Below are 24876 nucleotides of genomic sequence, written 5' to 3'. Positions count from 1 at the left end.
ACAGATTGTTTCATTAATCAATTAGCTCTGAGTCCCCATCTCAGTTTACAGAGAACCAAACATCCTCTCCGGCCTGCCCCCCAACAAAAGAAAAGAAAAGAAAAGAAAACAGCAACCAAAACCAAAACCCTGGGGAGCCTGATTTCCTGCAAGCTTTTTTCCTCCTTGTTAGTTCAAACCCTTAGAGTTTTAAGCTTAAAAAACTTAAGTATTACTGGTTATACAATTTCTTAAGAGTATAATAAGCAATACAAAGATCTTTTTAAGTAATTAAAAATATATTACACGAGAAAGATCACAGTCAGAATCATTCTCACTCTCAATCACAACTATTAACTTTTTCTTAACTCTCTGGAAACACCATCCCACCCTTCAGTTCTCTCTGGATGGCAGTCACAGCACAAAAATTAAATTTCATTCTTTCAGGAAATGTCATTATAGTCTTTTTCAAAGATGAGAGTTAATTCCCTCAGTCTCTCAGGAAAGTAGTTCTTTTAGACCTTTCTCTCTCAGTATCTACTACCATCTCTCTCCAGCATTGGTAGTTAATAGTAGGCAAAATGACAAACTGCCTCTCACCCAAAATTGTATTCCTTTGACAGTGTACAGTAATGTTATCCATAGTCTCTGTGGGTGAGGCTATTAAAACTGGGGCTATGTTTACATCTGTGTCTTTCCCTTTCATAAGATCTGTGTCATGTCTCTTTCTGCATCTCAGCATCTAGCACAATGCCTTGAATGCAGCAAATTGACTTGTTAAAAAAAATAAGATTGTGGAATATCTGTAACGTTGTAAAGTACCTTCAAGATCTAGTCCAATCACCTTATTTTACAATTGAGGAAACTGAGACTCAGGGAGATTAAAGAAGTTGCCTAAGGTCATGTGACTAGCAAGTAACAGAGCTGGGATTTAAATTTTTTGTTTTTGTTCAGTCATTTTTCAGTCACGTCTGACTCTTCATGATCTTATTTGAGGTTTTTTTTTTTTGGCAAAGATACTGTAGTGGTCCTGCCATTTCCTTCTCCAGCTCATTTTACAGATAAGTAAACTGAGGCAAATAGGTTGAAGTGACTTGCCCCAAGGTCACACTGCTATTAAGTGTCTGAGGCTAGACTGGAACTCAAGAGCATGAAACTTCCTGACTCTGGGCCTGACACTCCATCACCTGCATCACCTAGCTCTCCTAATTTCTAATCCATTAGTCCTTCCACTCTGCTGTTATCTCTCAATCTTTGGGAGCTTTTGCTATCCCCTGAAATTATCCTAGAATCATGAAGTATTATTTTTAAAGCACTTAAGGAATTTCATTCAACTGTTTGGTGACAGGCTTTCTAAAAGCTAGTGAGAAAAAATGTGGAAAATTAGGAAATTACTAGAAAATTACATTTGTCATCTTAACTTTGATAGCTTGAGAGGTATTAGAAAAAAGATCATCTCTTTTATTTATATAGCACTTATGTTTCCTAAGCACATAGACAACCATGATCTCATTTATCCTTATACTAAGTTACTTAACATATAGGGAAGCTGAAGGGACTAGAGAGATTAAATCACTTATTAAAGGTGATACATTTAATCATTCAGCTGTGATGTAAGGACTAGAATTTTACTTTCCCTACTGGTATTCTTTCTGCTACACCATGTTGACTCACCCAACCATTAAATATATGGCCAATTTACAAACACCAAGCAAAGCAAATGATGCTAGATCAGGGCGTCCACACTTTTGAAAACACATCATGTTGGACCAATTTAATATCCATCTAGGGGAGATATTTTGCCTCTATTCCTTGGCTTCTTCTGAAGTTTGGGATTTCAAAACTTCTTTTGAGAGTCAGCCATTTGGATTATTAAATGCTTTGTCAACCTTAAAGTGATATATTAACATGAGTTGTTCCTCCACTAAAGTGCTCTGGGCACCTAGAGTCCAGTAAATTTGATCCCGTTTTTTGTTAAATAGCAGTTATATTACTTGGGAGACGGTAATAAATCATAATAGACATTAACTCATTTAGCACAGATTGGTTTATCAGATTAGGTTACTTAACACAGAGCAAGACCTTGAGAAAAAGAGACACAGGAAAGGTAAGTTTTGATGAAGGATAGGGATGAGGGAAACTTCTCACCTTGCATAGAATAGAACAGATTGAGTCCTACAAAGGAGATCCCCAGCCAAAGGAGAAATAGCATACAGACATTACAGTATGTTGAAAGGTTGCACAGAAAAATGGGGTGAGGATGTGAGTGCTGTTGATTTTCACCTGCTTTAATTTGTCCAGGGACAGTTTTTTGTCCTTAATTCCTCCTTCCTCCCACTATTTTAAAGCCTCTGTCAAGTGTCATTATTTCAGGCAAACCAAGCAGAGTGAGCTCTAAGTTTCCAGAATTGTCGAGACCTACCTTATTAGAACTTTATTATTGTCTTTCCATAGCTTCTACACCACGGGTGGGGAACCTGAAGCTTTGAGGCCACATGTGGCCCTCTAGGACCTCAAGGGTGGCCCTTCAACTGAATCCAAACTTCACAGAACAAATCCCCTTAGTAAAAGGATTTGTTCTGTAAAACCTGGACTCAACCAAAAGGCTGTACCCAAGGACCTAGAAGGCCACAGGTGGCCTCAAAGCCACAGGTTCCCCACCCCTGTTCAACACTCTGTGAACTCCTCAGTTGAAAGCAGCCAGACATAATTGGACATTATATAGCACCTTAGGGAATATGAATTTTAGGTAATTGAGGATTGGCTTGGTCTGAATGGACTTTAAGAATGTCCCAAATTTTCCAAATTTATTAATTCAATCCTCAGTTTCTCTTTTACTGTGCAAAAATATTGACTGAAGTGCATCAATCCATTTTGATTTTACTTTGGAGAAATAAATGGGGTGGGGTAAGAAGAAAGAAGCTCATATTGAAGTAATTGGTTATTGAGTCATACATCGTTTTACATGGTGTGCTGTGACTATTCAGTGACTTAAGTGCTGAGTATCTATTCTATGGATTCTCTAGGCTCTTAGCTACTGCTACTTCCTTTTCTTTCTCCTCTTCCTCATTTTTTGACATTCCTCCTCCATGTTTTCTCCGTTCTGTTCTTCTCTTCTTCCTTCTTCTCTTTCCCAGCTTTGTCATTTTCTCCTTTTCTTCATTCTTTATGTAATAATCCTAATGCACCCACTTTCATCATATCATTCCCTTGATTTAGAGCCTTCAGTGACTATCCATTGTCTGCAGATCCTCAGGCTAACATTAAAGGACTCCCCAGTCTATCTCCAATGTATGGATCTCATACTACTACCTGTCATACAGTTTAAATTTAAATTTAAAATTGGAATACTCTCTTCCTCTAATCTCCAGGTCTCTCTTGCCTCCATGCTTTTGTTTCGGCAGTTTTCTATACTCGAAATGCTTTCCCCTATACCACTACCATTTATAATTCTAATCATTCAAGACCTAGGTTATGGTGCCACCTCTTTCATGAAGCCTTTCATAAACTTCTTAGCCAGAAGTGATTTTCTGATCTTATTGTTAGTGCTTAATAAATGATTTTTTTAAATAAATGAAGAAAAGAAATAAACTCTTCCTCCTTTGAATTCTCAAAATACTTTCAAGCAAACTCCCTTATGGACTTACCATATTCTATTTGGGTTATGGAGGCAGCTAGGTGGTTCAGTGGATAGAGTGATGGACTTGGAGTCTGGAAGACCTGACTTCATATATGGCCTCAGACATTTACTTGTTATATGAACCTGGGCAAGCCATTTAACCTCTGTTTGCTTTAATCCACTGGAGAAGGAAATGACAAACCACCCCAGTATCTTTGCCAAGAAAACCTCATGGACAACATTGGCATTTTATGGTCCATAGGGTCACAAAAATCATGTAAGACTGAATGACTGAACAACAACAATTTAGATTACAATTATTCATGCACATTTCCAATCATCACATTTAAATTAAAAATCCCTTGAGAAGTAGGGACTGTATGTTACTTTTTTTGTATCCCCTCCCAAAAAATCATGCATTCATTAATATAACAAATATTTGTTAACAAAAGAGGCAGTGTTTTATTTTGCTGTATTCTATCTTGATCAGACCGTATTTAGAGTTCTGTGTTCATTACTGGGTACCAGTTTTGAAAGGACATTGATGAACAGGAGAATGTCCAAAGAAGGGCAACTAGATTAGTAAAGGGCCTTTGGTCCATTACATATGAATACTGGTTGAAGGAATGAGAAGTTCTTAGCCTGGAGAAGAGAAGATTCAGTGTGGAAAATAACTTTTTTTTAAAAAAATTATTTATTTATTTTTAATTTTCAACATTCACTTCCTTAAGCTTTTGAGTTTTAAATTTTCTCCTCTTCCCTCCCCACCTGCCTCCCTAAGACAGTGTGCAATCTGTTATAGGCTCTACATATACGTTCCTATTAAACTTATTTTCACATTAGTCATGTTCACCTCATTCTGTTCCACCCTGAAGTAGTAATTTCCTTTGCAAAATCCCCAAATTATCTTTCTTTCATCTATTTAAACATGGAGAACTGTGTCTTCAAGAAATGTGGAATCCCTTATTCTTTTTTTGTCTTTTTTATTAATTTATTTTGATTTATCAATAATCACTTCCATAAGCTTTTGAGTTTTAAATTTTTCTCCCCCTCCCTCCCCACCACCCTCCCCAAGATGGTGTGCAATCTGATATAGGTTATACATATACATTCTTATTAAACATATTTTCACATTAGTGATGTTGTAAGTAAGAACTAGAACCAATAGGAGGAACTACCAGAAAAAAGGAAACAAAACACAACAGAAGAAAAAAAAATAGCAAATAGTATGCTTCGATCTGCATTCAAACTCCATAGTTCTTTCTTTGGATGTTTATAGCATTTTCTATCGTGAGGCCTTTGGAGATGTCTTAGATCATTATATTGCTGAGAAGAGCTAAGTCTATCAAAGTTAGTCATCACACAATGTGGCTGTTGCTATGTACAACATTCTCCTGGTTCTGCTCACTTCACTCAGCTTCTGAATAACTTTTTAAGTGCTTAAATGGTAAAAGTGTGGAAGAAGGATTAAATTTGTTCTTCTTGGCAAGCCTAGGAACCGTAAGTAATATTTTCAAAGGAGCACATTTAGATTTGTTTGTTCCTATTGATGTATGTCCAGAAATGAGGCAAAATTTTTGACCTTTAATATATGTTTCTTTTGTTTTTCAGGAAGTATTTTGGAGAAAAAATTGGCCTATATTTTGCTTGGTTGGGTTTATATACTTCATTCCTCATTCCCTCTTCAGTAATTGGAGTGATAGTCTTCCTCTATGGCTGTGCAACAATAGAAGATGATATTCCTAGGTAAGTGCTTTTAAGAAAAGATTGAGTTGTCTGTCAAATGTTAACAAAGTGGTTTGCTTTTATCATTATAATTCACATTTCTGTAGCACCTAAAGTTTACAAAACACTTTCTTACAACATTTTGTGAAGTTGGTAGTAAAAATACCCTTATCCTCCATAAGTTTGTGGAGTCAAGTTGGGATGAAAGCAGAAGAAATGAAGGATGGCAACATGCTGATCTTTAAAAGTCATTTTGATAGATCTCAGTGGAACATTTCACATTGAAAAGCAGCTATGTTGGGTACATGAGCAGCTCTTGATCAGTTACACACTGATTCTTTTGCTATTAGGTTTGTGAAAAATACAACCAAAGTGAGTAAGGCAGAATTGTTAGAGAGGTTCACAAATGCAGTTTGGCATTGCTCAGTATGTGAAATTTAATGAATACAAAACTGGGGATCTGAGAGGGCAAAATTACTTGCCCAAAGATACATATGACTATTAAAATTGAGATCTAAACCCACAGTTCCTATGATTCTAAACCCAGAACTTTTACCATTATCCCAGATACTTTCAACCCAGTTGTATTGTGTCCGTTTTGCCCTATCTTGAGTGAATAGGGGCATTGATATTTCAGTAAAATGCTTAAGCATCTTACGTCTGGGACATGGTCTCCTCTATGAAGTCAGCTCTGTGCTCGACACTTCTGTATTTGATATGCTTTATCTTCCATTAGTTAAATTTGGGTTTGTGCTTCTCTGATGAGATATGGAGACCTGATAATCTCCTTAAATGGAGATACCATAGTGTCCTCTGTCACCCATTCCAAAATTACCCCACAAATTGGGTAAGTTTTGAAGGTGGCTAATCTTATCCATTTTATTTTTGTTTTTGTTAGTTTATCCATCAAAAGGTGGAGTCCTATTTTGTGCCCAAATCTGGAAGATATACCCATTTTAGAACCAGAAACTGCCTCATGTCCTGATGACACAAGGCAACCTGGGAAAATTTAAGACAGAATTTCTACCCAACATGGGGAGAAAAGAAATTAACACATGTAAAGGTAAATAATAGTGAGAGGTTTAATCGTCAATTCAAGGATATAATAGGCATTATGAAGATGACTGAACTTGGATGATAAGTCAGATTTGGGGAAGAATAGGAAGGTGAGTGGAATGGTGTGAATAAAGCACAGAGAAAGGAAATTAGGATTTTTATTTGAGGGAAATTGAATAAATAAGTTAGGCTACAAAAGAAAATTAACATGAGAAATTAATGATAGATAAGATTAAAAAAGTTTTTTTTTATCTGTGAAATGATGGTGTCATGGAATAAAACCACTTATTCCTTTTAAAAAGGCAAGATTGATCAAAGTTTTATTATAAGATGGCTGGTCAGGGGGCAGCTAGGTGGCACAGTGGATAGAGCACTGGCCCTGGATACAGGAGGACCTGAGTTCAAATCCGACCTCAGACACATAACACTTACTAGCTGTATGACCCTGGGCAAGTCACTTAACCCCATTGCCTAGCCAAAAAAAAAAAGATGGCTGATCAATTTGGCTGAAATCACTTCTTTAAGTAATGATTACCAAATATTAAAAGATTGAAATATCATATCTTTGCATATGTGCATATATATTAATCAGTGAACAAAAAAATATGTCTAGGAAAAGACAGTATACCTGTGAGATCTGTACTTTTCTGTCATGTCTGGATTAAAGCGTTCTGACTGAATTACTTAGACTTCTCTCAGTCCAAAATATAGGTCCTATTCAAATTACTTAGACTTATCCATGTCCAAAATTTTACCAAGTCCTATTCAATAAGCCAGGGTAAATCAATTATTTACCTGTAGGGAATATGTCTAGGTGAAAAAACATGGTATTCTGTGCTAGGGCACACTACAAGATAGCATACTGTCTCTGACTTGCTTAGTCCTAGCGTATCAGAGAAACAAGAATTCCTCTTTGTTAGACCATCCCTTACACTGTAGATATCTTCTCAACTGAGACCTAAATGTGTCTGGTGATCAGCTATTCTGAATTCATTAGTGAAGCTACAAAAATTTGGAAGGCTAATCTCAGGTTCAGGTGTTGTGACCTCCTGTGATACAGGGTATAGGATTGGCATGAGGCAGCTTTCCCATGATGAGTGGAGTGAAACCAGTCTATGAGTAAGCCCCAGGTTCTCATGATCTATGCTAAAATAAGACCAGGGCTAAAAAGTCCAGGCCTCCAGAATGGTGAGAAAACTAAAGCATTTAGGATACTTCCTGATAAAATTTCCAAAATCCTTTCGAATATTTATTCATAAACCTGGTCATCCAAACACCAGTGTATATTCTCCTTAACATAAGCCTTCAAATGTCCTTCCTTAACATAATCCCCAAATAATGAGCAGTTACTTGCATCAAAATTTAATCTTCTAGTTCAGATAGATGTCATTCCAAAGGCATGCCCTCTGTTGCCAAGCTCAAAATGGAAAACTTTTTTGGGAAAAAAAAGGGGATGTCTTATTTCCATTAAAAGAATAGTAGCTGCTGATTTAAGAAAACAGATGATTCTATCCCCTAGCACACAGAGTAGAAGTTAGAGATCTTGGTGGAACCCTCAATAATTTTCTTGGAATAAAACTATGTATTCCTTTAAATAAAGCAACATTTTAAAAAGTTAAAAAAAAACCAAGGGATCAAGATGGGGGATGCCATTTTGTTAAGAGGTTATTTCCATGCTTTACAGGATCAAAATGTCATATATGCCTTAGCAAATAGAGATCAGATTATTTGTTGGCTCCAGACTTTTCTGCAATTTGAAAAGTCTTATCACAAAATATAGCTAATAAGGGAGGGGATAAATTTCAAATTATCTAAGGGTCACCTCCATCTTGGGCAGAGGAAGAGGGAAGATGGGTGAGAGCAAGTTTATTTCAAGCCACAGGAAAAAGGCAATTGTAGAAGGAAACTAGATAAGCTGATTTCAATAGTGTGTATAGTTATCCCTTCCACATTGCGGGAGGTTTAGCAGTGTAGCACCACCATGATCTGGAATATCCATGTAAAATTTTTTGGCCCTCCCTTTGTACCAGAGGGAAATGATAGTCCCACTGTAACCTGTTATAGATCAGATCACATATGTAGTGCTATGTGGAGTTCTAATTATCATTTTAAAGGAAGAACAATATGAAAACACCTCTAGAAGAATAGACCCAACACAGTGAAGAGGCTTGAAGCTATGCCATACAATGATCTTTTAAAGGAATAGGGGCTGTTTAGCCTAGAAAAAATTAGAGGGTGGGGCACGGTAACTCTCTTCAAGAACATGAAGGGTTTGTCATGTAAAACATGATTAGATTTATGGTATTTAGCCCCATAGGGAAGAGCTAGTACCAGTGGGTGGAAGCTAAAGGGAAGTACATTACTACTAGTTATAAGAGAGTGTATCCTGTCTGTTCCAAAAATGTAATGGGTTGGGCTTTCCATCCATGAGAGCAGAAGGGGAACTGGATCTTTGTATGTCTCCTCAAAGAAAGAAAATAAAGCACCAAAAATAAGGAAAATGTTTATTTAAAAAACACAATGACATCAATCAAAATGGAAAATAAACAAAATAGAGTATGAATAAAATTTTAAAGTGCTATGTAAAAACTGGAAAAAAAACCCCCAAACCTGAAGGACTTAAAGCAATTCAGGTAGAAAAACCAGTAGCACATGATCCACTGAGCTACTTCCTCAACCGAGAGGTTAACATAATGAATTTATGTTCCTTTGATAGATGCAGATATCTCCATCGAATATTGGTAATGTTGAATATAAGCCTTTATTTTAGCCTTTGATTTTGTGTAGAAGATTCTAATTGTTCCTTATTGATAAGGAATAGAGATTAAATGTGATTTCACTGGTATTGGGAAATCCCAGGTGAGAAAATTTCCTTTACTAATGCAGTTTAGCACCATCTCTGTAACTCTGTAACTACCTATAGGTTGTCACTTAGTTATTCAAGATTTATAAAGTGCTTACTATGTGCCATATGTTGCTTACTTGCCCAGTATCACACAGCTAATAATATGTTGGAGATGGAACTTGAACTCAGGTCTTCTTGCCTTCAAGGTCAGTTTTCTATTTATTAGGCCAGCTGCCCCACTGATAGTAGCAAATATTCCTGTGTATTGGATTAAGTCTCAGGCATGATTTGATTTGGTCAAGCTAGCAAATGGGTTTATAAAACAGAGTGAAGCTGAGATCATTGGGAAGAAAAAAGGGAGCTGAATACCTATCAAAAACAAAAGATCAGAGAGCTAGATCCCTAGGATTGGAGGTGGGGGTGTGGAGATGAAGATTGCCCTTTCGTATAATAAGTACTCTCCCTTCTGCCCCAGAGATAGCAGTTATGGAGACACATTGACAAAGGCAGTTTTTTGGCCTAAAAGATGGCATCTCTGGGGGGTGGGGGGAAATCCCATGGCCAGATGATAGGAGTTTCTTAACCCTCACCTACTGGAGGAGTGGTGAGAATTCATGAATCTCTGCCTTGTGGAGGAGTATTGAGAGCTCCTGAACCAAGAATTGAATGTATGGCCCTGGTGCTGCTCCTACAGTTGATGTGAAGGGGTTTGCCTCCCTAATAACTTCAAGTTTTTTTTCCCTCTTCATTTAGGTTAGTATATTAAAGCTGGATGACTATATTTGTCCCTGGGGTAGAAAATAGGACACATTGGAAAGTAGGAAAGTGTCTTGATTATTATGGGCTACTGTCATTCTTTGGTAATTTTCTGCATTCTTTCTGTAGGGTGAAATAAAAACTGACTTGGATCTGGTATTCATTGTTACCATGAGTCTTGCATGAGAGTTGGGGTCCTTTTATCCTCATTTGTGCAGACTTAGTCATGAGCTATAGCCTTAGGATTCCAGAAGAGATTCTGTGTGAACAAAACAAGTTGAAAAGAGTGATTTTTGAGGAGCACCAACTATTGAATCCACTTGCTCTTACAAACCCAGAGCTTGAGATTCAGGGCTACGGATGAAAGATCAGTAAGGCATTTAAAGAAATTAAGCAGGAATTTACACTGCTAGGAGAATCATATGATAAATAGAAGTCAGAAGAAAGTTAAATCATTGGGAAAACTCGGGTTAGAACAACAAGAAACTGTAAAAGATTAGGAGGAAATTGTGAAGAAGATAGTATGTGAAATAAAAATAGAAGACCTGGAAAAAAAATCAACCAACATAACTAACAACAGACTTATTATAACAGAAAACAAAATTATAGCAATGTATGTCTATTGGAGGTAACCCAGGCTCAGAAATTCACTGAATTATCAAAAACATTGGGAAGTTATGCAGAATCAAATGGCAGGCCCAGATGATAGCAGATCTAACAATCTCAGGGTTATTGACATTCTAGGAATTTTAGAAAAAAACAAAGAACCTGAATGTGATATTCCAGATTATTCTGAAAGAAAAATTTACAGAATTAGCAAAAAAAATGATAGTCATAAGCATACACAGACCATGAGCCTGGTTTGCCAGAACAGACCTATATTTCTGAAGACAAATGGTAATAGTATAGAAGCAAGATATGCTGACTCCAACAAGGAAGAATCTAAGATTCAACATTTCTAGACATATTATAGTTCTGCTCTAACATTGTATTAATAAAAAAAATGGAAGAAATCACTGGACATAAAATTGAAGTGTTTGATTACTCAGAGATAAATGAATTTTGTAAAATAAAAAGCAATACTCTCAAAATTACAAGAAAAGAATTTAAGTGATTTAATGATTCAGTTCATACTAAGCAGAGGAATAGGAGCTTGTGGGATCTATGTAAATGATATGAATATATGATGGCAGTTGCTTCAAGATGTCTTACAGACAATACTAGGAATTTATATCTGAAAGGGGGGTAGATATTCTCATGTAAATTGTCTCTCACACAGGAGTCTGACGTACAATGTACTTGACTAAGAGTTTGGGAAACTTATCCCAAGTAATAATATAAGAAAGAGTATTATCTTTTTTTTAGGTCAGCCACCAAGGTACTAACTTCCTCTACTGTAGACCTAAGGTGACTTAAATGCTCATTTCAGAAACAATGACCCTGTGTTTATGCTATCCAATGCTGATCCTCACAATTCTGAAACTTAGCTTGATTGAAAATCCAGTTCTATGCATTCATGGGTGGGAAAAACACACCATCAACATCAGGACATGGGTTTATATTAGGACATGGAAATGATGCCATAGTTCTCCAGAAGGGAAAGTATGTAAAAGTGACTGCTAAAGCTGAAAGTTTTCGGCTTATATTTACTATGAACACATATGTTATATAACCATGTTCACGGTAGACAATATCTTGTTTATTGGCATGAAGTCTTCATTGGGGGTTACTAATTCAGGATCAGAACAGAGTGTGACACACAGGAAAAGTCCTAGTGATAGGATGTTACATATATTATCCATAGTAAAGTCTATGCGAGTAAACTTGATTTGTCAGATAGCAATTGTGTGAATGTCACCAACAACTAGTATTTTATGTGTGTATATTCCACGCTTGTAACACATCTCCTGTAGGCTTATTGACAAACATCTGCTGAGCACCTGCGTTTATGTGTACAAAGGCAACTAGAGGACAAAGCTATCATTTGATGAGTCTGAAGTGTGAAACAGTCTGGATTAAAATTCTCAAATCTCCTCTTTTCTCCTTAGTAATAAGTTTTAGTGCTTAAAATATGTGGGTAATCGTATCAGTGTTCACTTCTCTTTGCCTCTGTAAGTGATACTATGGTTTGAGATGAATAATTCATTAATTGGCTCTGTAGTTCTTCCCTGTTAGATTCAAAAATCTGGCTATTGATAAATACCATTTGTTAGCTCTGTCATGTTTATTTTTCAGTTAGATGATACGGTGGAGAAGGATGTCTTTGGGCTCATAGCTATAATAAACTCTATGCCTTACTCATGAAGAACATAGATTCTGTATATTACCTGGGGGAAAATATTAGTTCTAGGCTGGTTTCCTTTGTTACTCAGTAAGCTTGAGAGGTTATTTAAGGTAAGGTATTAATGTATATTTACATTAAAGGGGCAGCGGATAGAGTGCCAGACCTGGAGTAAGGAAGATTCATCTTCCTGAGTTCAAATCTGGCCTCAGATACTAGTTTTACGACCCCAGGCAAGTCACTTAACCTTGTTTACCTCAGTTTCCTCATTTGTAAAATGAGCTGGAGAAGGAAATGGGAAACCACTCCAGTATCTTTGCAAATAAAACTCCAAATGGGGTCATGAAGATACGACTGAACAGCAACATCATTAAAATAATATTTGGTGTCAGAGCATCATCCAAGGTGAATTACTTGCTGCAAGATAAACAACAAAAAGCCCTCCTGATAATGAATTCCAATATCATATTAAAACTGATTTTTGTATTACATATGCTTTTGGCTTCTCTGTAGGGTAGTTGCCTTCTTTTTATTTAGATGATCAAGGGCGGGACATAATATTATATTTTACTAATAATCTTTCTTTTTTTTTAAAGTATTATGTGATTTTTTTTCTTTGGTGGGGCAATTGGAGTTAAGTGACTTGCCCAGAGTCACATAGCTAGTGAGTGTTATGTCTGAGGCTGGATTTGAGCTCAGGTCCTCCTGACTCCAGGGCCAGTGCTCTATGCACTGTACCACCTAGCTGCTCCTAAACTTTCTTTTTTATACAAAGTGCTTTCTATGCAGCAACTCAATACTTATTTCCTGGAGACAATTCACACCATTCTTCCTGCTTTGTAGACATGGAACTCTAGAGCAAAAGGAAATATTTGATCCCTTGTACTAACCAGAGCAAGGATGACCCTAAGGACTGGTATATTCACTACCAGAAGGCAACTTAACAATCTTAGAATATTTTATTAGAATATACTTAAGCAAAACATTTTTATGGAGAAATATTTCCTTTTAGGGATCAGTCTCCCTGCTGAAGATTAACAGCCCCAACAATTGTTTGACCTAACAGTTTTAATTGATTGGTTTCTGCAGCCACTGGAAAAACACTTGCGGATGAAAAATGTGCACTTGAACTTATTAAGGTCCTGTCATTTACCATTTTGAGTGCAAACCAATTTTTTTTTTAATGAGACAAGAAACCCTCAAAATTTAACAGTATAAAGAAGCCAAGATTTCTAGACATAGTCTTCTACTTTCCATTCTGTTAACAGATGATTGTTTTTTACTCTTGGGAATTGGTTGAATCAGAATTGGGAGGGACTTTAGCTAGTGTCTAGTCTAACGCTCTCCCTTTATATGTAAGGAAATACTTCATAAATATTATGACAGACTGAAAGTTGGTCCTTAGTTGGCAGATTCACTTCTCAATAAGTCTTCCAGTCTCTTGTTAACATCAACTTTCCAAGGAAATGGGAAAGAGACATCTGGGCATCTCCTTGGACTGGTTTTACTTTTTCTACCAAATTCTTTGCATCTGGAGACTGAGAAACAGTTTATTAACTAAGGCAGCAGCCTCCCTTGCCATGCTCTTGTTATTAGCCCAGCTCAGTAGCACCCTCTGCTGCCCATTTTATAGAAAGTATAGCTGAAGTTTAGAGTTCCAAGCCCTTCTTCTCCTGCTACTTTTGGAAGCAGGTCAATATTTGGTTTTCATAGAATCCATAGTTTCTCTGCAGCTGACCTCCAAATTTAAGAACACTGTTTTTTACTGCCTAGCCACTAACTTTGGATAGTCAAAGTAGATGATTTCCTTAATTTTATTAATTGTGGAACCTCTTGGAAGATGGCTTTTGGCTAGGTAGGGGAGAAAGAGTTGGAGAAATTGCAGGCTAAGAATTCTTTGGAATTATTTGCTTTTTAATAAATTATAAATCTTTTTTTATTCTAAACTTAAACACCAAAAGAGTATTTCATATACAAAATAGAATATAAAATATTAATCTCTATTCTATACAGTTTGCTTTTTAAAAACCATATAATAAATTCAATATGTTACTTTCAATGCTATCCTTTATGTTGGTGCTTCCTTCCAAACTTCCTGTATTCTTTTCCTTGTGTTTAAAAATGTTTCATTGACTCTTTTTTCTTTTTCTTTTTTTTTCTTTTACCTTTTACTTCACTATTGTACATCTCCCTCAAACTTCCAATTTCTTTTAGGGGGAAAAGAAAAAAGATCCTTTGTAATCGTTGCCAAGCAAAAAAAAGTTCAAACAGTGACTATGTCTGAAAAATGTTTGTCTCTTTCTGCATCTTGAGTGCTTCATCCCTTTGTTAGGGAGTATGGTTAACATGCTTCATCATAGGTCCTCCAGAGCCATGTGTGGTTGTTGCTTTGATCAGAGTTCTTAAATCTTTCTTTTTCTTTCTTTCTTTCTTTCTTTCTTTCTTTCTTTCTTTCTTTCTTTCTTTCTTTCTTTCTTTCTTTCTTTCTCTCTCTCTCTCTCTCTCTTCCTTCCTTCCTTCCTTTCTTAGATTATAGTGTTTTTATTGTCACATAAATCATCCTCCTGATTCTGCTCACTTCACTTTGCATCAGTTCATACAAGTCTTCCCAGTATAGTCTGAAATTATCTTTTTTGTAATTTCTTAAGATACAGTAGTATTCTACTATTTCATTTACTATAATTTGTTCAGCCATTTCCCAGCTGATGAACATTTCCTTTAGTTTCAAATTCATTGCTGCAACAATAAATACTATTATACATATTTTTGTACATATATGTACTTTTTCTTTGATCTCTTTGGTGTATGAGGCTGGTAATGGCATCATTGAATCAAGAGCATACAGTTTACTTTTTGTGTATAGATTCAAAATGCTTTCCAGAATAACTAAAATGATTCACAATAAAATTACCAGTACATGAGTATGCCTATGCTACTACATTCCTTCCAATAACTGCCATTTTCCTTTTTTTGGTCATCTTTTCTGATCAAATGAGTGTGAGGTAGAACCCAAGAGTTGTTTTACTTTCCATTTTTCTTATTAGTAATTTGGAGTATTTTTTTTTTCACATGACTGTTAAAAATTTGGATTTCTTCCATTGAGAACTGCTTGTTCATATCCTTTCACCTACTGGGGAATGGTTCTTGTTCTTGCATATTTGAATCAATTACTTATATATTTTGGATATTAGATCTTTATTAGAGAAAAATGATCCAAATATTTTTCCAACTTAACTATTTCTCTCCTAATTTTATCCACACTGATTTTATTTGTGCACATGATTTTCAATTTTATAAAATAAATGTTTTCTTTTTATTTCTCTCTACCCCTTCCTTGATGAAGAACTACCTATCCACTGTTGTGAAAGATATCTCCTTCCTTACTCCTCTAATTGTTTATAATATTATCTTTTGAGAAATCTGTTCTTTTAGGTCATTTATCCATTTGGAGCTCTTTGTAGCAAATGACGTGAGATATTGTCTAATCTTAATTTTTGCCATTTCATGTTCCATTTTTCCCAGCAATTTTTGTTGAACAGTGAGCTTTTACCTTGGTCATTAGAGGTCTTTGGAGTTATTGACTACTATGCTACTATGTTTGCTTCCATACGTTATGTACCTAATCTATTCCAAAGATCAACTTTTCTATTTTTTAACCAGTAAGAAATAATTTTGAAGATTATAACTTTGTGGTACTTTTAATTATGCCAGGGCTAGTTCCCCTTCATCTGCAAATGAATTTTCTCAGCATTTTTTTCTAGCTCTGTAAGGAATTCTTTTGGTAGTTTGCTATAGCACTGATTGATTTAATTAATGTAGACAGTATGGTCATTTTTAATATGTCATCTCTGCCCTACTATAAAAAATGAATGCCTCAGCTCTGTCTTTATTTCTGTAAAGAGTGATTCATAATTGTGTTCATATAGTTTCTGTATATTTCTGGGTAAGTGGATGACTTCAAAATATTTCATACAATTTGCAGTTATTTTGGATAGAATTTTCCATTCTGTCACCTCCTACTGGGTTTTATTGGTAATATGTAGAAAAGCTGATGATTTATATGATTATATTTTATATCCTGATATTTTGATGAATTTCAACTAATTTCAGTTGAACCTCTTAGCTTTTCTAAGCAGGTCAACACATTATCTACAAAAGAAATAATTTTGTTTCTACTTTGTCTTTGTTTATTTCCTCTATTGCTTTTGCTCTCAGTATAACCAGTTTTTCCAGAACTATATAAAATAATTATAGTAATGGACGTTCTTAATTAACTCTTGATCTTATTAGAAAGGCCTCAAGTATTTTTCCGCTACATATAATGCTGGATCTTGGGTTTTGATAGATACCTGTGTACTGTATTATGGAAAGGTTCATTCATTCCTGTGCTTTTAAACATTGTTAAACAAAAATGGTGGTTGTATTTTGTCAAAAGTATTTTTGCTTCTATTGATATAATCATGTTTTTGTTGTTATTTTTATTGTTTTTAGTAATATAGTTTATTATCGTCCCTAATATTGAATCAGCTCTATTTTTCAGTCATAAGTCGAGCCCCATCAGAATGTATAGCTTTTTTTGATATGTTGCTGTGGTCTCTTTAATAATGTTTTATTAATTGTTTGTATCAGTATTCATTAGGAAAAAGAAATTGAAGGTGTTAGAATAGGCAAAGAAGAAACAAAGCTATCACTCTTTGCAGATGACATGATGTTATACTTAGAGAATCAAGTAAAAAACTACTTGAAATAATAAACAACTTTAGCAAAGTTGCAGGCTATAAAATAAACCCACAAAAATCATTAGTATTTCTATATATAATCAAAAAAGCCCCAAATCAAGAGATACAAAGAGAAATTCCATTTAAAATTACTGTAGACATTATAAAATATTTAGGAGTCTACCTCCCAAAACAAACCCAGGAACTCTATGAACACAATTACAAAACACTTTTCACACAAATAAAGTTAGATCTCAATAACTGGAAAAACTCATGGGTAGGCCGAGCTAATATAATAAAAATGACAATTCTACCTAAGCTAATTTACTTATTCAGTGCTATACCAATCAAACTACTAAAAACTTATTTTATAGAGTTAGAAAAAATAATAACAAGATTTGTTTGGAAGAACAAAACGTCCAGAATATCAAGGGAAATAATGAAAAGAAATGCAGGGGAAGGTGGCCTAGCCATTCCAGATCTTAAATTATATTAAAAAGCAGCAATCATCAAAATTGCTTGGTATTGGCTAAGAAATAGAGTGGTGGATCAATGGAATAGGTTAAATATGCAAGGCACAGTAGTCAATGACTATAGTAATCTATTATTTGATAAACCCAAAGACTCCAGCTTCTGGGTTAATAACCCACTCTTTAAAAAAAATGCTGGGAAAACTGGAAAAGAGTATGGCAGAAACTAGGCATAGACCAAAATCTCATGCCATATACCAAAATAAAGTCAAAATGGGTTCATGATTTAGATATAAAGGCTGATACTATAAGCAAACTGGGAAAGCAAGGAATAATTTACCTGTCAGATCTATGGAGAACAGAAGAATTCATGATCAAATGGGAGATAGAGAACATTATGAAAAGCAAAATGGATAATTTTGATTACATTAAATTGAAAAGTTTTTGCACAAATAAAGTCAATGCAACTAAGATTAGAAGTAGAAAATTGGGAAAGAATTTTTATAACCAGTCTCTCTGATAAGGGCCTCATTTCTAAAATATATGGAGAATTTAGTCAAATTAATAAGAATACAAGTCATTCCACAATTGATAAATGGTCAAAGAATATGAACAGACAGTTCTCAGATGAAAAAATTAAAACTATCATATCATATGAAAAAATTCTATAAATCACTATTGATTAGAGAAATGTGAATCAAAACAACTCTGAGGTACCACATCACACCTATCAGATTGACCAACATGACAAAACAGGAAAATTATAAATGTTGGAGAAGATGTGGGAAAATTGGAACACTAATGCATTGTTGATGGAGTTGTGAAATGATCCAAACATTTTGGAGAGCAATCTGGAACCATGCCCAAAGGGCTATAAAAACGCGCATACCCTTTGACCCAGCAATAGCACTTCCAGGGCTGTATCCCAAAGAGATCATACAAATGGGAAAAGGACCCACATGTACAAAAAAATTCATAGCAGCTCTTTTTGTGGTGGCAAAGAATTGGAAATTGAGAGGATGCCCATCAATTAGGGAATGGTTGAGCAAGTTGTGGTATATGAATGTGATGGAATACTATTGTGCTCTAAGAAATGATGAACAGGCTGACTTTAGAAAAACCTGGAAAGACTTGTATGCTCTGATGCTGAGTGAAGTGAGCAGAACCAAGAGAACATTGTACACAATAACAGCCGTATTGTGTGATGACTAATATTGATAAACTTGACCCTTCCCAGCAATACAAGGATCTAAGACATCTCCAGAGGCCTTGTGATGGAAAATGCTATCCACATCCAAAGAAAGAACTACGGAAGTTGAATTGCTATTTTTTTTAGTTTTGTTTCCTCTTTCTGATGGTTTCTCCTATTGGTTTTAATTTTTACTTACAACATCACTAATGTGAAAATATGTTTAATATGAATGTAAATGTATAGCCTATATCAGATTGTACACCGTTTTGGGGAGGGTAGTGTGGATGAAGGGGGAGAAAAATTTTAAACTCAAAAGCATATGGAATTGATTATTGATAAATCAAAATAAATTAATAAAAAATAAATACATAGATGTTTACAATGTACATGAAATCAAGAAATTAAGTAACTGGATGAAATAAATTCTGGTCCTTTCTGTTTCTTTCAGGTTTCAAAAAAAAGTATTCATTAGGGAATAGTAAGCTATAGTTTTATTTTTCTACTTTGTATCTCTTTAGAATAGGTATCAAGATCACATTTGAATCATAAAAGGCTTTTGGTAGGATCTCTTTCCATTTTTGAGAATAGTTATTATTGAAATTAATTGTTTCTAAAAAGATTGATTGAATCCATATCAATGAATTAAATGATACTAACTTTTTTTTTTCTTTTGGAAGTTATTTTATAGCTTGTTCAAGTAGTTTTTTCTGATACTGGTTTATTTAAATTTTTAATTTCTTGTTCTGTTAATCTAGATTTATTATATTTTAATAAATATTCATCCATTTCATTTAAGATATCAGATTGTTTATAATTGAGCCAAAATAGTTTCTAATAAGTTCCCTTATTTTTCTTCATTTATTGTGAATTTTTTCACTTTTGATATTGGAAATTTAGTTTTCTCTTATTTTTTATTCACACTAGTTAGGTGTATTTATTTCTAGTTCAAAAATAGCTCTTCATTTGATTTATCAACTTAATGTTTTTTTTGTTTCAATTTTGTTAATTGCTTCTTTGATTTTCAGGATTTCAATTTCTGTATTTGTTTTTTTTTAATTTTTGCTTTTCTAAAGTTTTGATGGCATGTCTATTTCTATGATCTGTTCTTTCTTTGTTTTGATAGATAAATCTTCCCCTCAAGACTACTTTGATGACATACCAAAAGTTTGACTCATTCTTTTCATTTTCTTTAATGAAATTATCTATTATTTTTATGATTTGTTCTTTAATCCACTGATTATTCAATGTTAAGTTATTATATATATTTGAATTCTTTCTTCAAAGACCCTCTATTGATTTTAATTATTATTGTGTTGCATTTTGTAAAAATATGTATTTAATATTTCTACTTTTCTACATCTGTTTATGAGATTTTTATGTCCTAACAAATAGTTGATTTTTCTAAATGTCTCATGTGAAGCCAAGAAATGTGTATACTATTTTCTGTGCCCATTCAGTAGTCATCAAAGAGTTATCATAATTAGTTTTTCCAAAGTTCTATTCAGATCCTTAATTCTTTTCCCCCCCTTTTTGTTAGATTTATCTAGTTCTGAAAGGGATACAGTGGGTTATCTAACTATTATAGTATTGTTATCTGTTTCTTCCTATAATTTGATTAATTTTTCATTTATATATTTCAGGTGCTATGCCATTCAGTGCATATATTATATTCTCTCTGTCTTTTTCTCTCTCTTTGTGTGTGTGTATTGATATTATTTATATTTGATATTGACATATACATATCTAAACACATATATTTGCATATATGTATACCCTCTTGTTTTTATATATATGCAAATGCTGTATATATGTGTATATCTCTGTGTGTGTGTGTGTGTATATATATATATATATAAAATTTCATTGCCCATTGTGACTTTAAGCATAATATAATTTCCTTGTTTATTTTGACCTGTTTTTATTGTTGTTTTGTCTGAAATCATTATTATCTCTACTTTTTAGTTTACTTGTAGCATAATAAATATGTAGCATAATAAATCTTTCTCCATCCCTTTATTTTTTCTCTGATTGCATCTTTTTGCTCCAAGTATCCTTCCTGTAAACAACAAATTGTTGTGTTTTGTTTTCTCATCCATTCTGCTATATTCTTTTCTCTTAAGGGTGAAGTCTTCTCATTCCTATTCATTGTTATGTTTGTTAATTTTGCATGTCCTTTCATCATATCCTCTCATATTGCTTCCTTTTTTGGCACTTTACCCCAGTGTTTTTACCAAGAAGAAGATGGTGAAAGTAATAAGTACCAGAGGTTCCTTAACTGAAACAATTTGTTTCTGTTCCACTGTCCTTCTTTTCTTCCCCTTGCCTAGACCCTTATCACTAGTTCTTACCTTTATTAGTTTTACTTTTAATTCTCCCTTAAGGATCTATCCCCCAAAGCTGAAATTTGTTTTTCTTCCAGCTCTTTCCTCTTCTGAATTTTCCTGTCTCTTATCACTTGTTTCCCTTTAGAATTTGATGTATTTCTATACCAAACTCTGTGTAAGTATGTATGTGTGTATTTAATCCACCTTTGTCTAGTTCAAATGAGTGACATTCATATGATGCCCACTTTCTATTCCCTTACTGCCATGTTTGGATACTCTTCTGTTCATACACCCTTGTCGTGAGAAATAATAGAAATTCCAATCCCTTCTTTCTTTTTACTCTAGTATAGTGTTTCTTTTCTTCCTTTCTGAGCAACCAGGTAGGGACAGGATTGGTTCATGGATGGTCATATAGTAAATCAGTTGTTGTTTGTCCTTAGTTCTCAAAGGGGACCATGACATCGGGGAGGTGATACCATGACAAGCAAGTAAATTGGATTTAAGTGATGGAGGGCTGTGCAAAGTCATCAACCTCACTTTATCCTCCAGAGCCATTTGGGTCCAGTGGCAAGACATAGATCAGGATGACTGGAGATGGCTCTGGATGCAGTGGGAGACTTTGGCCTTTTTAAGTTAAGGTCTCAATTTGACTAAGGCAATGCCCAATCAATGATTAAGGATAGGTAAGAAATCAGGCAGAAAATGGCCTTTTTTACCTAATAAAAAAAAACCAGTCTGTGAGGGGAAGACCCTCAGAGTTTCTGGCCAAAACAGAAACAAGCATTACTTTCATTCATTCTGAGCCAATCAGGACACAAACAATGACCATGTGGGGCTGGACTGGGAGCTATTGTTGACCAATCAATGAGAGCCAGAGTGATTTGGGTTTAAGGCATGGTTCTTCTAGTCCACAAACCCCAAAATATCTTGAGAGGTTTCAGCAATCAAAATTTACATTAGTTTGGGCAGAGCACTCTCAGGTAAGAGTATGATATCCCTATGTGGACAGAGAAAGAAAGGGAAGGGAAAGGAAAAAAGAAAGAAAGGAAGAAAGTTAGTTCCAGTTGGATTCCCAGTGGGGCAGCTCCTCCTCCTCACAAAGGTTGTTGTAAATCAGTAAATCAATAGTGAAGCCAAGAATGGATACTCAAGAATCTTGATGTCCTGAGAATCCTCTAGTATGCCTGTAGGCCACGCTTTTTTCACGTTTTTTCCTTTAATTATTAGCTTTAAATTAAATAATTTTAATTAATTAAATTAAAATAAATTAAATAGATTAAATTTTCCTTAATTTATTAGCTCTGAGGAGTTAGATTAAACCTATAAATGGGGGAAATAGGAATGTCATGGTGATGTCTTGATTTAGTGGTAGACAGTGGTAAATTGACTAAGAACCATTTCCTAGGATAGAATTTTCTTTACTAGGACAAAGTAGCTGTTGAATAAGAGGGTTCTAGGTTCACCAGATGTGAATTTGGTGTGAGATGAATTCCTGGAACATCTCAGAATTCCTGAATTTTGTTCCAGATTTTCATATTTAAGGTCAATTTGTTTAAATCTTGATACTTAAATCAGTTCTGTTAAAACCACAAGTCAGACAGAACGTATGAAAAATTCAGCATTTGGGGGAAATGCAGTTCTTTTAGCACTAAGCTCTACTTTAATGGGCTAATCAGTGAGACTTTAAATGATTTTTTTCCAACAGATTTGCATAGAATAGCTTTGCATCATTTTCTCCACACTCCTTGCCTAATCTCCCCTGCATATATTTATGAGGTGTGGTTATACAAGAGAGTCAAATTGATGACCTACACAAGACTCAAATCCATGATATTAGTTACAGCATCTCTAGTAACAACTCCTACTATTTCCATAGGAACCAAAAAATAAGAATGCTGCATTGAAGTTGGGCCATTCAGCCCACTACCCATAAAACTCCATAAGCTCTTCAAAGTCAGCAAATGGTTGGGGTGTTTGTTAAAAGTTATATAATTGGGTTGTCAAAACCATTGAGGTATAATCACCCATGAATTAGTTTTGAACCATTTGCCTCTCTTTGTCCACTCCAGCAAAGAGATGTGTGACGAGAATAATGGCTTCACGATGTGTCCGCTCTGTGACAAATCCTGTGACTATTGGAACCTCAGTACTGCATGTGGCACAGCACGGGCTAGTCACCTATTTGACAACCCTGCCACCGTCTTTTTCTCCATCTTCATGGCCCTGTGGGGTGAGTGGTGCTCTGAAAGGATTAATAGTGGGACTTTCATTCTAAATGGGCAGAGTGACCAGAATTTCCGTATCTTAATGTTTTTCTCCCTTAGCTCTTTTTTTTAACATTTCCCCTCTTATATCTCAAAACACATTTTTTGGGGGTAGGGGAAGATTTGTCTCCTTTTGCCAAATCTGGGGATGAGAATATGAATGAATATATGTGCTGTCTTCTTTAGAAATTAAGTAGAGAAAATTTTCCTTTAATTTTCATGTGAGAATTATTTAGCCAACCTCAATGCCATTCAAGCCAGTCCATTAATCATTTATTGAGTGCTTAGCATTAAAGGTAAATCTTATAAATTAAACATTTTCTACAGATAATCCAAAAAGTAGATGATTGAAAGTTGAATATTTACAGGCAAGGGGAAGGAGGGAATAAGTATTTATATATCACATTCTCAGTGCCAGGTACTGTGCTTAGCACTTTATGCATATTTTCTCATTTGATCCTCACAACAACCCTGTAAGACAGATGCTGTTATCTCCATTTTACAGTTGAGGAAACTGAGGCAAAAGAGGTTAACTGACTTGCCTAGGGTCACACAGTTATTAAGTGTCTGAGTTCAGATTTTAATTTGGGTCCTCTTGACTCTAGACCCATCATTCTCTCAAGGGCATCTCCTAGCTGCCTCAAACATATTTGCTATTATAAAATTAATTCTATCTCTAAAAGACTTATCAAGTATTCTTCCTAAAATATGGTACCCAGAATTGAACACAATACTTGGGATGTGGTGTAACAAATACTTCCCTAATCCTGTAAACTGTGGCCTTCCTTATGATTGACTTCATTCTTATGGTTTCCATATCATATAACTAGATTACATGGAGGGATGGAGAGATAGATATGACATTTATTAAGTGCTTATTATGTGCCAGGCACTGCCAGCTAGCCCTGGAAATACAAATACAATATTCATTCTTCTGGTGCAAAGTCTGCTTAGCTTATTGTTAGGTTCATAAAAAGTAATGAGAAGTATGTGAATTCCTAATTTGGAACTCGCTACCTGTGTAGCGAGGTGAGGTCACCTGTGTGACCTCAGAGAAGCAAGGGAGTTGGATTAGATGATTTCTAAGATTCCTTCTAATTCTCAGATCCTATGGAGGATTTCTTGAGTCACATGAGGATAAGGACAAAAGAATTTCCAGGTATATGGAGTTAGTTCATACTTAGAATTTATTTTTTTATGAAATAAGTAAAAAAAAGCAGAACATGAGATTGTACTGTAGTAAAAATGCATAAACATAGGTATTTTGTGATCTTCTTTTTCATCTTTAGAATCTGTCCTCATTTATTCTGTGTCTACTGTCATCATCCCAATATCAGTGGGCTCTTTCCTTTCATTCATTAGTTATATAATTTAAGGATAGAAATTGTGTGTGTGTGTGTGTGTGTGTGTGTGTGTACATACATTGGGAGGAAAGTAGAGATTCTTTGTATATATATTGGTACCTGAGCATGAGGAATATTTACTTTGGATTTGGTCTTGCTTAGAAGTAAAGGGATGAATTAAATGTCACAAGGGGAGGGGAAGGGCTCAGAACCACAAGGGTACAAAGAAGCATTATCTTGAAAAGCCTGAGTGTTCATCTCTCTCTCTCTCTCTCTCTCTCTCTCTCTCTCTCTCTCTCTCTCT

The 24876-nt window shown here is 34.9% G+C and overlaps 1 protein-coding gene across 1 annotated transcript in view; it reads left to right on the top strand.

Moving 5' to 3' along the window:
• ANO2 (anoctamin 2) overlaps nucleotides 1–24876 on the top strand; it is a 491778-nt gene that overhangs the window by 253623 nt on the left and 213279 nt on the right. Inside the window, exons 10-11 of the mRNA XM_027838585.1 lie at nucleotides 5210–5344; nucleotides 23035–23195. Of these exons, the coding sequence (XP_027694386.1) occupies nucleotides 5210–5344; nucleotides 23035–23195 (296 nt within the window). The remainder of the gene's footprint in view (nucleotides 1–5209; nucleotides 5345–23034; nucleotides 23196–24876) is intronic.

Source organism: Vombatus ursinus, unplaced genomic scaffold (assembly GCF_900497805.2).
Source record: "Vombatus ursinus unplaced genomic scaffold, bare-nosed wombat genome assembly UNPS02014830.1, whole genome shotgun sequence".
Lineage (NCBI taxonomy): Eukaryota > Metazoa > Chordata > Mammalia > Diprotodontia > Vombatidae > Vombatus > Vombatus ursinus.
The sequence above is the reverse complement of the archived record's forward strand: the minus strand, read 5'-3'. Positions and strand labels throughout refer to the sequence as shown.